Source organism: Chenopodium quinoa, unplaced genomic scaffold, assembly GCF_001683475.1.
Source record: "Chenopodium quinoa cultivar QQ74 unplaced genomic scaffold, ASM168347v1, whole genome shotgun sequence".
Classification (NCBI taxonomy): domain Eukaryota; kingdom Viridiplantae; phylum Streptophyta; class Magnoliopsida; order Caryophyllales; family Amaranthaceae; genus Chenopodium; species Chenopodium quinoa.
In genome coordinates this window covers 3,623,820-3,637,726 of record NW_018745523.1, presented here as the reverse complement: position 1 = coordinate 3,637,726, position 13,907 = coordinate 3,623,820, and the positions used below count along the sequence as shown (strand labels likewise).

The following is a 13,907-nucleotide window of genomic DNA, read 5'->3' as shown; positions in this document are numbered from 1 at the left end:
GCTTGACTGGCTTCTGTACTTTGTTTTTTTTAAATTCAATTAATTCAGTCGCTAACTCGCTCAACCTAGGTTTCAGGCTGTCGTTGTTCGTCCTCAGCCACTAGTCCACCACCCAGTACCGTCCGTCGCCACTCGCCAGCCACCAGTCCACCACCAGGTAAGGGTTATGTGACTTCTGTCTTCTGTACTTTCTTTTCTGAAATTCAATTGCTGAATGCTGATGTTAATTGTGAGGTGGAGCCGTGGAGGCAGTATCACTGTAATTCGCAATTGTTAATTGTTAAATGTGATGTTAATTGTTAATTGTGATGTTAATTGTGAGATGGGTTCAGCTGTCAAATTGTATTGTGCCCTGGTTGCTGAAATTGTATTGTATTGTTGACTCGCTAACTTGCTGGTTGCTGAAATTGTATTGCTGAGTTGCTGACTTGCTGGTTGCTGAAATTGTATTGCTGACTTGCTGGTTGCTGAAATTGTATTGTTGTGTTGCTAACTTTGCTGTGTTGTCTTGCTGAAATGTGTTGTTGTGTTGCTGAAATTGTCAGGAATGTCTTCTAGTTCCTCTGCTTCATGCAATGTCAGTGGTAGTAGTAATTCATCTGAGTCAATGAAAGACCTCTACCCTTTGTGGAAGTTTGTTGTTAAGGGTGATAAAATATCGGGTGGTGGAGGAAATTATAATTGGAAATGTAACTTTTGCGGCGAAGTTAAAAATGGTTCATACACTAGAGTGAAAGCTCATTTGCTAGGTGAACAAGGGAAAGGGATTCAAACTTGTAATAAAGTGAAAATTGATGACCTTGCTAAACTAAGATCGCTTCATCGTGAATCCGAGGATTATAAAAAATCTTTGTTACCAAAAGTTCCACCTTTTTCAAATGAACCCATATCTTCTCACACATCAACTGAAGCTACATCAATGAGACTAGGTTCATTTGATAATGTAAAGAAGAGGAAATCAAAAAATACAATTTCCGATGCTTTTAATGTGAAATCTCGTGACCACTTGGATTCTGAAATTGCTAGAATGTTTTACACAGGGGGGTTGCCTTTTAATCTTGCTAGAAACCCTTACTATGTTAGTTCATATACAATGGCTGCCAATTCTAATCTCTCTGGTTATAAGCCTCCCGGATACAACAAACTTAGAACAACTTTGCTTTGTAAAGAGACAGAAAATGTGGATAGGTTATTACAACCTATGAAAGCCACATGGAAAACAAAAGGTGTTAGCATTGTTAGTGATGGGTGGAGTGATCCACAAAGAAGGCCTTTGATTAACATTATGATTGCTTCTGAAACGGGTCCTATGTTTATGAAAGTTATTGATTGCTCGGGTGAGATTAAGGACAAAGATTTCATTGCTACCTTACTAAGTGAGGTGATTGATGAAATTGGAGATCAAAATGTTGTTCAAATAATCACAGATAATGCAAGTAATTGTAAGGCTGCAGGGGAATTGGTTGAGGGTAGGTATCCTCATATATATTGGACACCATGTGTTGTTCATACACTTAATCTTGCAATGAAAATCATCTGTGCAGCTAAGAATGTGTTGAATAATGTTGAAGTATATGATGAATGTCATTGGATAACGGAAGTTCATGCAGATGCCTTGTTCATTAAAAATTACATAATGAATCATTCGATGAGGCTTTCAATGTTCAATAAGTTTTCGCCATTAAAACTACTTTGCATTGCCGACACTCGTTTTGCTTCAATTGTGTGCATGCTTAAAAGGTTGAAACTCCTTAAAACATCACTTCAATCAATGGTTATTAGTGAGAATTGGTCCTTATACAAGGATGATCGACGCGGGCAAGCCTCACATGTAAGGGAAAAGATTTTGGATGAAATATGGTGGGAAAAAGTACTAATAGGAGAGGTTGGTATTCTAGAGATGGCCGAGCTCTCACTTGATGAACCCGAGATGGAGAATATGATTTTTGATGATGTACTTGGTGATGGTGAAGAATGAAACTATTAGTACTTTTGTTTATTTTATTTATGATTTGTAAAACTATTATTAAAACATGTATTTGGTTTGATGGTTTCTTGATATGTATGAGACTACGTTCGTACACTTTGTTTATTTACTTGTTTTAACAAAATTGTGTGTTTTGAGGCTAATTATTTAGTGTTTTATTGAATAGGTTGTCAAATTCTCGTTTTTTTGATATATTATATGCCTTGTTATATGCCGTACCCGTGTCCCCTATTTCAGGATTGCCGTTTTCCCGTGTCCGTATCGTGTCCGTGTCCGTGTCCGTGTCGGTATCCGTGCAACATATATTAAGATCGATGTTACTCTAACTTAGCTAGAAGTGTCAATCGCGGCCAGTACATGAATCATTTTTGCTTAATTTGAGACCTAGTCAAATGTCATATGAAGAATAAAGTAATGAAGCTTGAAAGTAATCTTTTTTGACAATATTTTTTTAGGCAGATCAATTGAAATCCAGTCCTATCTCTTGAGCAATCAACCGTAGATCTGTAATGGCTGTAGTTAGTCACAACTCACAACATTATACATGATTAAAATTCTTTTTTTTTTTGACAAATACATGATTAAAATTCTTGAAGCTTAGATAATAATTTATAAGCCAAAGAATTTAGCAGAGTTATCCCAGTTTAACAATATGATCATCATATAATTATACTATGTTAATCGGACACGGCTAATATCACGATATGTCCGTGCCGACACGACACTTCATGGACACGGACACATGACACGCGTCCGATCCTTCAATGTGCACTCAGACACTTCCATTAAGTGAGGAGAGGAAAAAGAGAAGAAACATGAAAGAAAAATATATCTTGTTCGAAAACCGCTATTAATATAAAGAAGATGGAGATAAGAAGATTGTCATTTATTAGGAGAATTTATCGAGGAAAGAATTAAAATAAAAAAATAGGGGTAGACGTATAATTCATTTATATAAATTTAAGTGACGTATTGACATGTCCCCGTACCCGTGTCCAAATATCGAACAGAGTCCCCATGTCCTAAAATTTTGGAACTTGCCGGATCGGACAATTGAACATGTGTCTGTATCCGACACCCGTTCCGGAGACCATGTAACATAGTAAGTATATAAATATATTAATCTACCTTCCAGATATCAATGTCATAGTAATTTCATTATTTGAACTTGAATGGGCGTTGCTTGAAACAGAATTATGTGGCATATTCCTTTGAAAATAAAAGCCAGGTTCTTTAGGTTCTGGCAATTGGCTATCTCCACTTAACATGGCGGTAACGAAAGACATACTAGGCCTTTCTTCTGGATTCTGTTGAACGCACAGCAAGCCTAAGTGTATCGATCGATGCATTTCGTATTCGTAGTTTGGGTTCCGAATTGATGGTTCTACAATGTCCAAAGTCTTCTTGTCTCTGAAAAGCATCCATGTCTACATAACATAGACAAAATCAAGTTAGTTGGTCTGTTCAACTTACTCAAATATGTTTCAGCAATTAGTTTATTTAAGTGAAAAGTATTTTAGATCAGTTAAAAAGCAACATTGTTCTACTTGGTCTACCACATTTAAGGAGACCAAATTTTAGTTGAGATAGAACTCAATAGATCGAATTGTTTTAAGGGAAAGTGCAGCACTGATTATAGCTGAAATGAGTAAACTTCTTTGAAAAGATCTTCGAAAATATATCATGAACTTATATGGAGGATAAATGATGTAGACGTAATTTTCTCCCTTTGGTATCACCCTAAGACTTTAACCAACTTACTAACCAAACTTTAACCATAAGAATGTTTCGATAATTGCCTGTAAAATATGATTTATCAAAGATAATAACTTGCACAAATTCTACATTCCTGTCTCAATCCTAAAAAGGTTGTTAAAGTTGTTGCATGCTTGAAAGAAGATATGGTTCATAAGATACAGTCTGAAATTAGAAAACAAAGAGTTGAAAAGTTGCAACCAGAGAAAGGTACGACTGATCTTACATGTCCAAGAAGGTTGTGTTGGTGATCTGAATGTTTGAACCCTCTATTTTTCTTGCCAGAAATAATCTCCAGTACCAATACTCCAAAGCTGTAGACGTCAGATTTTACTGAAAATACCCCACCAATCGTGTATTCAGGAGGCATATAACCGCTGTCACAAAATAACATACAAAGTATGTAATTAGTCATCAACATAAGGATAAGATACAAGAAGTCAAGGAGTGTAAAGTGATGTAGGAAAATTACTATGTTCCGACTACCCTGACAGTCATTGCCTCGTGTTCATTCCCATCAAAACTTCTAGCCAAGCCAAAATCTGAAATTTTGGGGTTCATCTCAGAATCAAGTAATACATTGCTTGCCTTAAGATCTCGATGGACTATTCTCAATCTAGAGTCTTCATGAAGATAAAGCAGACCTCGAGCAATCCCCTTAATTACATCAAAACGCTTTGTCCAATCCAATGTAGAATTGTTCGTTTCATCTGCAAATACATCAGAATTGTAAGCTTTTCTATTAATCGTGTGTTGCCAGTGATGGGTGCAGTAAATTTGGATGATTTCAATCATTTCATAGTGATTTAAATGTAAAGAATGCCTAGTTTTTTGTATTAATGATTGTCAATGCTCTAATCTAAAGCTTCAGTTTCAGGACAAACACCGTAAATTTTACTGAACTTATTAGTTATTCTGCATGTAAAAAAAAAAAAAAAAAAAAAAAAGGAAAAAAGGAAAGAAAAAAGTTTCAATGAAAGTGATAAAATAAGCATGGATGTGAAGTCTAGAGAATATCAAACCAAATATGAAGTGGTCCAAGCTTCTATTGGGCATGTATTCATAGATTAAAATCCTTTCTTCTGCTTCAACACAGCATCCATTAAGTCTCACAAGATTGCGATGCTGAAGACTAGCAATAAATAAAGCCTCATTCTTAAATTCATTTATTCCTTGTCTTGAATCTTTTGAAAGCCTTTTCACTGCTATCTCTTCCCCATTGTTCAGCAATCCCTGGGAATTATTAGACGTGGCAATCAGAACTGTACACCAATTTAGAAGTAAAACCTGTCTAATTCACATTTATTTAATAAAAATATATGAAATATCATAAAAAATATCGTCCTTTCAATAAGGATGTTCACCAAACAATATAACAGATATCAGTTGCCCAACTCGATTCCTAACAGCATTGGAGTCTCTGACAGTAATACTTGTATTTACTTACATTGGCCAGTGCCTCTGTAAACAATCAAGTAGTAAAGCAAATGACTGAATCTGATACCTTGTAGACAGACCCAAAGCCTCCTTCTCCAAGCTTGTTGCTGGGTGAAAAGTAATTGGTAGCTTTCTCTACCACACCGAAGGCAAATATTGGCAACTCCGACTCCTTTTTGTTGCTACGGTTTTCTTGTTCACTTTCCCTTGTTTCCTGTGACCACAGATAAGAAATAAAAAAAATAAAAAAATTGGTAGAATAATTATGAGATTGACCAAAGCACAATTTTTTTCCTACAGTGGAACCAGCATGTTTCAGACTTAGAAAGTTATACTGCTACTACAAAATAAATTTTCAGTTAAAACCACAGGATGTTGAACTTTCAAACATCAGTTGAGATTCAGATAAAAAGAAAACAGCATAAGTTTTTTACTGACTTCTTTTCCTCCCCTAGTTCCTTTTTTGCCTTCCAAAAAAGATAATAGCGCCACATATAAGCAAGACAGCTGATAAACTGGAACCTACTGCTATCCAGATTCGTCTTTTTCCACCAACTACAGAAATGACAGTTCAAAACAGGAAAAAAAAGTTCGGACCAGAAACAAAAAATTTATAAGAATGTTAATTTTTTTAACATAGAAAATCAAAACTGAAGATAAAAAAAAAAAAAGTTTTAAGGAACAGCATCAGCAATAAATCCTTACTAGAGTTGGAGGACACCCTTACGTAAAGGTCTTGTCCAGGGCCATTTATAGCTCTCAAATCCATTAAAGTATCAAACCAAAGCAAGCAACCACTTCCTCGACCTATGAAATTTAAATTTGCACAAGCTGTACAGGAGCAATTCTGGAAGCATCTGTGCTTCCATTCATCTAGGTTCATGGTCGTATAATACCAGGAATATCTTGTGTCAGGCAATTTGACATTGGAATATTTCGTGAACCCATTGTTAATGCTGCAGTTTAATAGGCCGTTATGAACGCACCCACCTGACCAAACCCCATTGTTCCAATCTTTGGGTGACTTTGGCACAAACCCTTTCAGACACTGACATTGAATAGAATTTGCAAGGTTACAAATACCAAATAAGCCACAGGATGCATAAGTGTCACATCTATCATTTGGCTTATTATAAAGTGGTTCCCAATCACCTGTATTATTATTCCAATTAAGACGTTGAATACTTCCATCAATATTCAAAGTCCTCCTAGTTGGGATGTCAGACATTGTATAGGTATAATACATCTCCTTGTTACTAAAAACAAAGCTGGCCAAAGTATCGTCTGGTAACATAGAGGTTCCAGAGAACCAAACACCATTCCAAGGGCCATCCTGGAACAGCTCAACAGAACCATTTCTAAAAACAAAAGGCTGTGGATATCCATGAGGATCAATTTTATATGTATAGCTACCCGGAGAAGGATCCTCACTACTTGTCCATGATGTCAGAAACCGATCAAACCCAGTAACAAGATCCCTTCCCAACTTCATTTCTGGCAGCATGGTATCAATAGGATAGTCAAAACTACGCCATAAGATATTATCAGGGTTGTCATCATCTTGATCTCTTATAACAAGGTTTCCATTATCCAAAATCTTCGCAATTGGATTCTTTACTAATCTTGTTGTATTGGTAGACCACAGGACTCCTCCAGAACCATTGAAAAGTTTAAGAACAGAGTTGTTGGTAACCTGAAGCACACCAGCAAAATCAAGAATGGGGGTTTCTCGATTGGCAACCCAAACAACCGTTGGACTTGGGATTTTCTTGAACCAAATCCCGACATATCTCTTCTCATTAGTGCCTGGGAAGAATCCCAGCTCAAAATCTCCACCAGCAGACACTAAAGTCTCCGAAGAATTATCTCGAATAGATTGACCTAGAGTGATTGTATCTAAAGCTATGCAAGTAATGATCAGAGACAAAAATGACCATAAAAGAGCTATACCATACAAAGTTGTCATCTTGCTTTCAGAAGAAAATTGAATGAACAATGTGCAAGTAAAGCTAACACAACCAAACAAGAGATCCAATTATTTAGTTCAGACCTTCTGAAAGGAAGATTGCACTGCTTCTGAGAGAACAAATCAATTGTAAAGCTCATATATAATTCAAAATTTTACAATGTCATTAATTGAAAACTTGAAAAGTCATCCAAATTTTCTGTGGCTAAAATTTGCTTTTTTTTTTTTTCTTTTTTTTTTTCTCAAACATAACTGCTTTAAGGGTCATCCCACTAGACAGATTGATACCATAGTCAACAGCTGCTTCATAGAATTTAACCTTGCTCTATGATTTAGACTTTTTAGTTATTAAGATAAAGTCCCATATAATTATATTTCAACCTTTTGTTACTGTAACTCTGTAAGTTTTTCTTCAATTCTCTTCTCTACCTTTGATTGGTCAATTGATTCTAGAATGTTTAGATTTTTGCAGCATATTTTTCTGCTGTTATGAAAATTGTATGTAGAATATGTTCAATCTTTACGCAATGCATCCATATTCCATGTAATAACAATGAGACGACTGTTTCCTTTGCTAAGTTCAAAATTGGTATGACCAACTCAAACTAGGTATATTCAAGATATTAAAAATCAACATTGTAAATGCTACTAGTCATAATACATCTATTTACGGATTACAAAATATAGAAGTTTGATTTCAGAAAGCAATTTACAGCAGTAATTTTACAGTTTCTGTAGAAGCCATAAGGATACAGGAATGATCAATATGTGCACTTCATCTAGCAGACAGTAAACTAATAGTAATTTTATCATTGGAATGAGATTGTGTGCCTCTTGAGTTTAGTTCTTTGGGCAAATACCTTTGAATGAAGAAGCCAGGCTCTTTAGATACAGGCAATTTGGTATCACCACTTAACATGACAGAAACTTGTGACATGCTAGGTCTGTCTTCTGGATGCTGCTGAACGCACAGCAAACCTATCTGAATCACCATTTGCATTTCCAATGAATAGCTCATGTTCCATATTGATGGTTCCATAATATCCAAAGTAGTGCCTTCTAAGAAATGCATCCAAGCCTAGACAACATATATCAGTAAGATTACTCAGCCGTACCAAACTAGGGAGATAACAATAATATGCAACCTTAAATTCCCTCCGTTTCATGATAATGATCACACTCTCCATAATTATGTGTTTCAACTTTCAAGTGAATATTTACACTTTTGCATTATCCATTTTAGGGTAAATGACCCACCTCAGTCAGTTCATTTTCACTATCTTTTCCCAATTAAACTTACAACGTACATTCCACTCAGCCTATTATTTATTATTCTTCCTTTTACTTATAACATTTCACTCAACCTACTATTTTATTCCTTTCATATTCTCACAACACTCCACTTAACTTTTTTTTTTTTTTTTTTTTTCCTAACAACATTCCACTTCCACCTTCCTGTATTCTCTCATATTTTCCAAACATATCTCATTGTGTGTGAAAATCTCAAATGTAACCACTATAGTGAAACTGAGGGAGTAAATACTGCCTCCATTTTTGGGGCGATTTGCATTTACAAAATTATAAAGCTTCATGGTACTGCTTATTATGATTAAATATTTTTGGCGAAACTTGGGCTAAAACCATGCCAATGCATCTTGGTCATCACACCTAATCACTAACGCAATGGTCAAGTAATTGTTGTTTAAACTCATTTCCCATGTAATATCCTAAAGATGGCATGAGGGTTTCTTATCTTCAATAAGAAGAGGGCTAAAATCACAACTTCACCAAGAGCAACAGAGATAGGAGACAGGAGAATTTTTCTGATGACATGATGGTTTAATTCAGCATACCACATTAGCACCAAAACCAGGGGATAGCCTAAACCCTAAGCAATAATTGCATGACCTTGATCGGCATTTTAAGAAAGGAAGATTAATCTTACATGTCCAAGCAAGCTGTGATGGTGATCTGAATGGATGAATCCTCTGTTCTTCTTGCCACATACAATCTCAAGCACTATTACTCCAAAGCTGAAGACATCAGATTTCACTGAAAATAGGCCATCAATTGTATATTCAGGAGGCATGTAGCCGCTGTAACAAAACAATAAACGTTAGCATATATATGGACCTGAAATGAGAGGGGGTAAGTACAAAATGAGGAGAGGATATTACTATGTTCCAACCACCCTTTTTGTCCGTGCCTCATCTTCGCTTCCAATAAAACTTCTTGCCATGCCAAAGTCAGAAATTTTGGGGTTCATCTCATTATCAAGTAAGACATTGCTTGCCTTAAGATCTCTGTGAACTACTCTCAATCTTGAATCTTGATGAAGATATAGTAGGCCACGAGCAATCCCCTTGACTATCTCAAAACGCTTTGGCCAATCCAATAAGCCACTGCTTGTTTGATCTGGTAAAATTCAGAAACAATAATTCTTTTGTTATGGATGTATATATCAAATATATCGAATTATACAATTAAGTGAGTATTTAAGGAGCAAAGCTCCAGCCTATTGGTTCCTAATTTCAAACATTGGGGAGGGGAGAGGCCGTACTTATTGATGGTTGCTTGATCCGTGAGTCCACAATCCAACTTACTTACTGATTGACTTACTTACTAAAGGAACATGTTAGTACAATTTAGATCATAGATGTCAAGGCTAAGAAGTGGTTTACCAAATAAGAACCGGTCCAAGCTATTATTAGCCATGTATTCATATATCAATATCCGTTCTTCTGCTTTAACACAACATCCTATAAGTCTCACAAGGTTGCGATGCTGAAGCTTGGCAATAAATAGAGCCTCATTCTTAAACTCATCCAGCCCTTGGTTTGAGTCCTTCGAAAGCCTTTTCACAGCTATCTCTTGCCCATCATTCAGCACTCCCTGAATTTATACAGCAGGAAATCAAAATATAGAAAGGGGTAAAGATATACAAAGTAAAAAAAATAAAATTAATTTGTCCAATACGTACAATGAGAATAACCATGCAACAAAAAATATACTTCAGAGTTTGGATGATATAAAAAAACCTTGAATAAGTGACTCACAAGAGCTTCATTGGCTTACATACATCAGATCCTTTACAAGTTGTCGAGAGTAGTAGAAGTCTCCGATATGATCTAATATTATAACTAATGACATAATATCATTTTATAATTTCTAACACACACAAAATAGAGCAAAATAGAGCTTAAAGAATGTTAATCTTGTTTCTGTAATTTATATTTATGGGTAAACCTCTGAAAGTTCAGCAGAATTCTTTCCCAAGAAACTAAAAGATACAGTAATAATTGTTATATAACTCCTACATTGAAGGATCAAATATCAAAGTCAATCCATGTTAAACATATGCAAAGAGCCAATAAACATAATTTTTTTTTTACCCCCCACCCTGACCTCCTCATAATCTCTACTTGAACTAGGAGAGAGGAGTGTTGACATGAGGGGGTCTGATGTGCTTCAGAATGATAATTTGTGCAATGCTAATATTTCTGACAATTGGCATGATTTGTGCAATGCCAATATTTCTGACAATTCATATCTTCTTCAACAATAAGTTATGCTAGTAAATTAATAAAAAATTAAAACTACTACCTTATAGACACATCCAAAGCCTCCCTCTCCAAGCTTCTTGGTATGTGAAAAGTAATCGGTAGCTTAAATTATTACGTCGAAGGGAAACATAGGCAGCTCACTTTCTTCCTCATGCTTTTCAATGCCATTTTCTTTTTTACTTGCTAGATCCTTAACTGTGAACAAAGAAATACCACGTTTAATAAATAAAGATATAGAAGATTGATCCAGGGCTAAAGGGGTTCCTCAAATGGCTCATATATACACCGTATCAATTTCTATAATTTCTGCTATAGTGTCATGAGATGGAGAATATCCTAAATTATGATAATAATGGTTACAGGACCACAGAATATTGAGCTCTATAATTGCTATGATAGTATGGAACTTCGGACTAAAAACAGAACAAGAAAAGAGTACAAACTCCTATCAGTTACCGTCACTGTTGAGCCTCCGTTTCCTCCAACGAATAAAGATCACAGCACAACATAAGATCAGAATCAATACCAAACTGGAGCCTACTGCAATCCAGATCCATAATTTCTTATCACCACCTACAATACAGAGATACACCAAACTAAGTTCTTCAGTTCCAAATTGACTAGGAAAACAAATGAATTTAAACAGAAAAACAGAAAATTGTAAGACATCTTTCAAAGCAATATCAGTAAGATATCACCAACTGGATTAGCACAATTTTCTTATCAGTTACTAATATATAGATTATATAGTATTAGCATCTAGATCCATCTCATAAGTGAAAAGAATAAAAAACAAATGATACTCCTTCCCTATCTTCACACTCATTTATGTAACAGTAATTTTATCAGGATAATTGCTGAATCCCAAAAGAAGGAAAAAAAAAATAAATAAATAAATAAGGAATGCTACTATCATGCAAATAGCAAACATTTTCTCAGGGAATACAAAATGCAGCCAGACAGAAGTACCTCGGAGAATAAGTCCATAACAATATGTTGCAAAGAAGATATTTTGTTCCTTTGATAACCAGATAATGTCATAATACACACCATTACAGATATAATCCTTTGGTTTCTTTCAACAGGAAGAATTAAATCAAGTATAAGCACATTCTCCAACTGAAAATTTAAAAAGAACCAGTAATTAGGTTCTCACCTGACCCAGACGATGCCACCCTTACATAAAGATCTTGCCCTACACCCGAGAGAACTCGCACATCAATCAAATCATCAAACCAAAGCAAGCAGCCCCTTCCTCCTTCAGTGACATCCAAATTTGCATAGGCAACACAAGAGCAATTTCTCAAGCACTTATTCTTGCATTCCTCAAGAGTTATGGTTGTATTGTACCAAGAGGATCTCGTGTCAGGCAATTTGACATTGGAGTATTTTACGAAACCATTGTTGATGCTACAATTTAAAGGGGTATTCAGAACACACCCGTCTGACCAAATCCTCCCATCCCAATCTTTTGGAGATTTAGGCACATATCCTTTTACACACTGACATTGAGGAGAATCCATTAGACTACAAATACCAAACGAGCCACAAACTGCATATGTGTCACAACCATCTATAGGTTTCATAAATATGTGGCCCATCCTTGTGTACGATTGTTCCACACAACTCGCTGCAGAGTCCCATACGGGTTTAAAAGTCTATTGGTGACAGCTGAAAAATTGATAAGCTTATAGACATAGTAAAATTCCTTGTCATTAAAAACAAACTGGTATAATTCTGAAGGATTTGAGTCTAACAAGTTGTTCCCAGAAAACCAGTAGCCGTTCCATGGACCATCTCGGAACTGCTTAGCAGAATCTATGTACAGGAATGGTTGCGGATATCCTTGGGGATCGAACCGGTAGGTATAGCTCCCTGGGGAAGGATCATCACTACTTTTCCAGGATGTTAAATACCTATCTAAACCAGTAACAAGGTCCCTTCCTATCTTCATTCCAGGTAGCTGGGAATCACAAGGATAATCAAAACTTTGCCACAAGAAGTTATCTGGATTGTTGTCAGTCTGATCTCTGACAACAAAGTTTCCTGAGTCAAGAAGTTGTGCAATTGGATTCAGCACTGATCTTGAGGAATTGGTAGACCATATTACACTACCAGTATTGTTCATAAGTACAAGAAGAGAATTGTTGGTGAACCGGAAAACACCAGAAGAATTAAGAAGTGGACTTTCTCGATTTGCAACCCAAACAACAGTTTGATCTGGAACATTTTTAAACCAGATTCCAATATATTTTCTCTCAGTACTGCCTGGGGTGAAAAATCCCAGCTCAAAGGTTCCACCAGAAGACACCAAGGTCTCCCCATCCCGAATGGATTGAGTTGTGGTTAACGTGTCTCGAGCTACAGAGTTAGTAACTACAAATACAAGTAACGATAAAAGAATATATGCAGTTGCTTTCATGATGGTTGATGCAAGCAGAGAAGGCTAGCACAAGCCACTTATAGAAAAGTAAGAAAGAAAGCCAGTACAATCGAAAATCTAAAACGTATATTCCAGCGATAGGTAAGAGCTTACCCTAGATAAAACTTAACTGGGTGCTCAGAATCAGTTCATTCAACATCAGACAAGCATAATTATTATAAATCAATAATCCCAGTGTGCAAAGTATAACAAAAAGTCAGCAACTTCGTGTCAAAATCAGTTCATTCAACATTAGACATGCATATTATTATAAACAATTATCCTAGTGTGCAAATGAACTATAGCTAATAATGTAATCCTCTGAAGAAGATTATTCTATTATGATAATTTGACATAATCAAGAATTTCCAACAAACAAACCCTTAGATGTTCACACTTGTAGTCCCCCCCCCCCACCCCACCAAAGAAAGGACGAGATTTTAGGAAAATGACTTGTCAACCGTCATGAGAGATTTAAGAGAGAGAAAGAGAATATAAATATTCAAAAATGCAACAGAATAAAGTGTTTTTTTTTTTCCTTCTCTAAATTATGTACTGCATTTGCGAGGAACTTTCCAATGGCTATGAGGATTGCAAATTAAAAGGGTTATCCAAACATTTCCCATACATGTACATGGCAGCAAGAGGTATGAGTAAAACAGTTTGACCCAACATTATATATCATATTCATCAGAGCGTCAACATTGACTAGATTTTCAGAGCCGCTTCTTTTGAATAAGTCTTCATAAACCCATTCAACATAGAGTTTTCATGTGT

At 35.8% G+C, this 13,907-nt stretch overlaps 3 protein-coding genes across 3 annotated transcripts; 1 reads left to right on the top strand and 2 right to left on the bottom strand.

The window, feature by feature from the left end:
• Positions 1-547: 547 nt before the first annotated feature.
• Positions 548-1,978, top strand: LOC110715630. The gene has a single exon (XM_021894217.1). The coding sequence runs from the start codon at positions 548-550 to the stop codon at positions 1,976-1,978; it is 1,431 nt and encodes a 476-aa protein (XP_021749909.1).
• An 876-nt stretch (positions 1,979-2,854) lies between these two features.
• On the bottom strand, positions 2,855-9,436 carry LOC110715629 (G-type lectin S-receptor-like serine/threonine-protein kinase At4g27290). Its single transcript, XM_021894216.1, has 8 exons — positions 9,323-9,436; positions 9,091-9,241; positions 5,826-8,223; positions 5,247-5,516; positions 4,765-4,975; positions 4,215-4,452; positions 3,969-4,119; positions 2,855-3,414 (listed from the first exon to the last, which is right to left on the bottom strand). The coding sequence occupies exons 3-8, from the start codon at positions 7,143-7,145 to the stop codon at positions 3,112-3,114; spliced, it is 2,493 nt and encodes an 830-aa protein (XP_021749908.1). The 5' UTR covers positions 7,146-8,223; positions 9,091-9,241; positions 9,323-9,436; the 3' UTR covers positions 2,855-3,111.
• On the bottom strand, positions 9,322-13,130 carry LOC110715628 (G-type lectin S-receptor-like serine/threonine-protein kinase At4g27290). The gene is made up of 8 exons (XM_021894215.1): positions 12,320-13,130; positions 11,890-12,260; positions 11,655-11,827; positions 11,235-11,328; positions 11,069-11,121; positions 10,392-10,458; positions 9,827-10,037; positions 9,322-9,560 (listed from the first exon to the last, which is right to left on the bottom strand). Exons 1-8 carry the CDS (start codon positions 13,128-13,130, stop codon positions 9,322-9,324), a joined length of 2,019 nt encoding a protein of 672 aa, XP_021749907.1.
• Between the last annotated feature and the right edge of the window lie 777 nt (positions 13,131-13,907).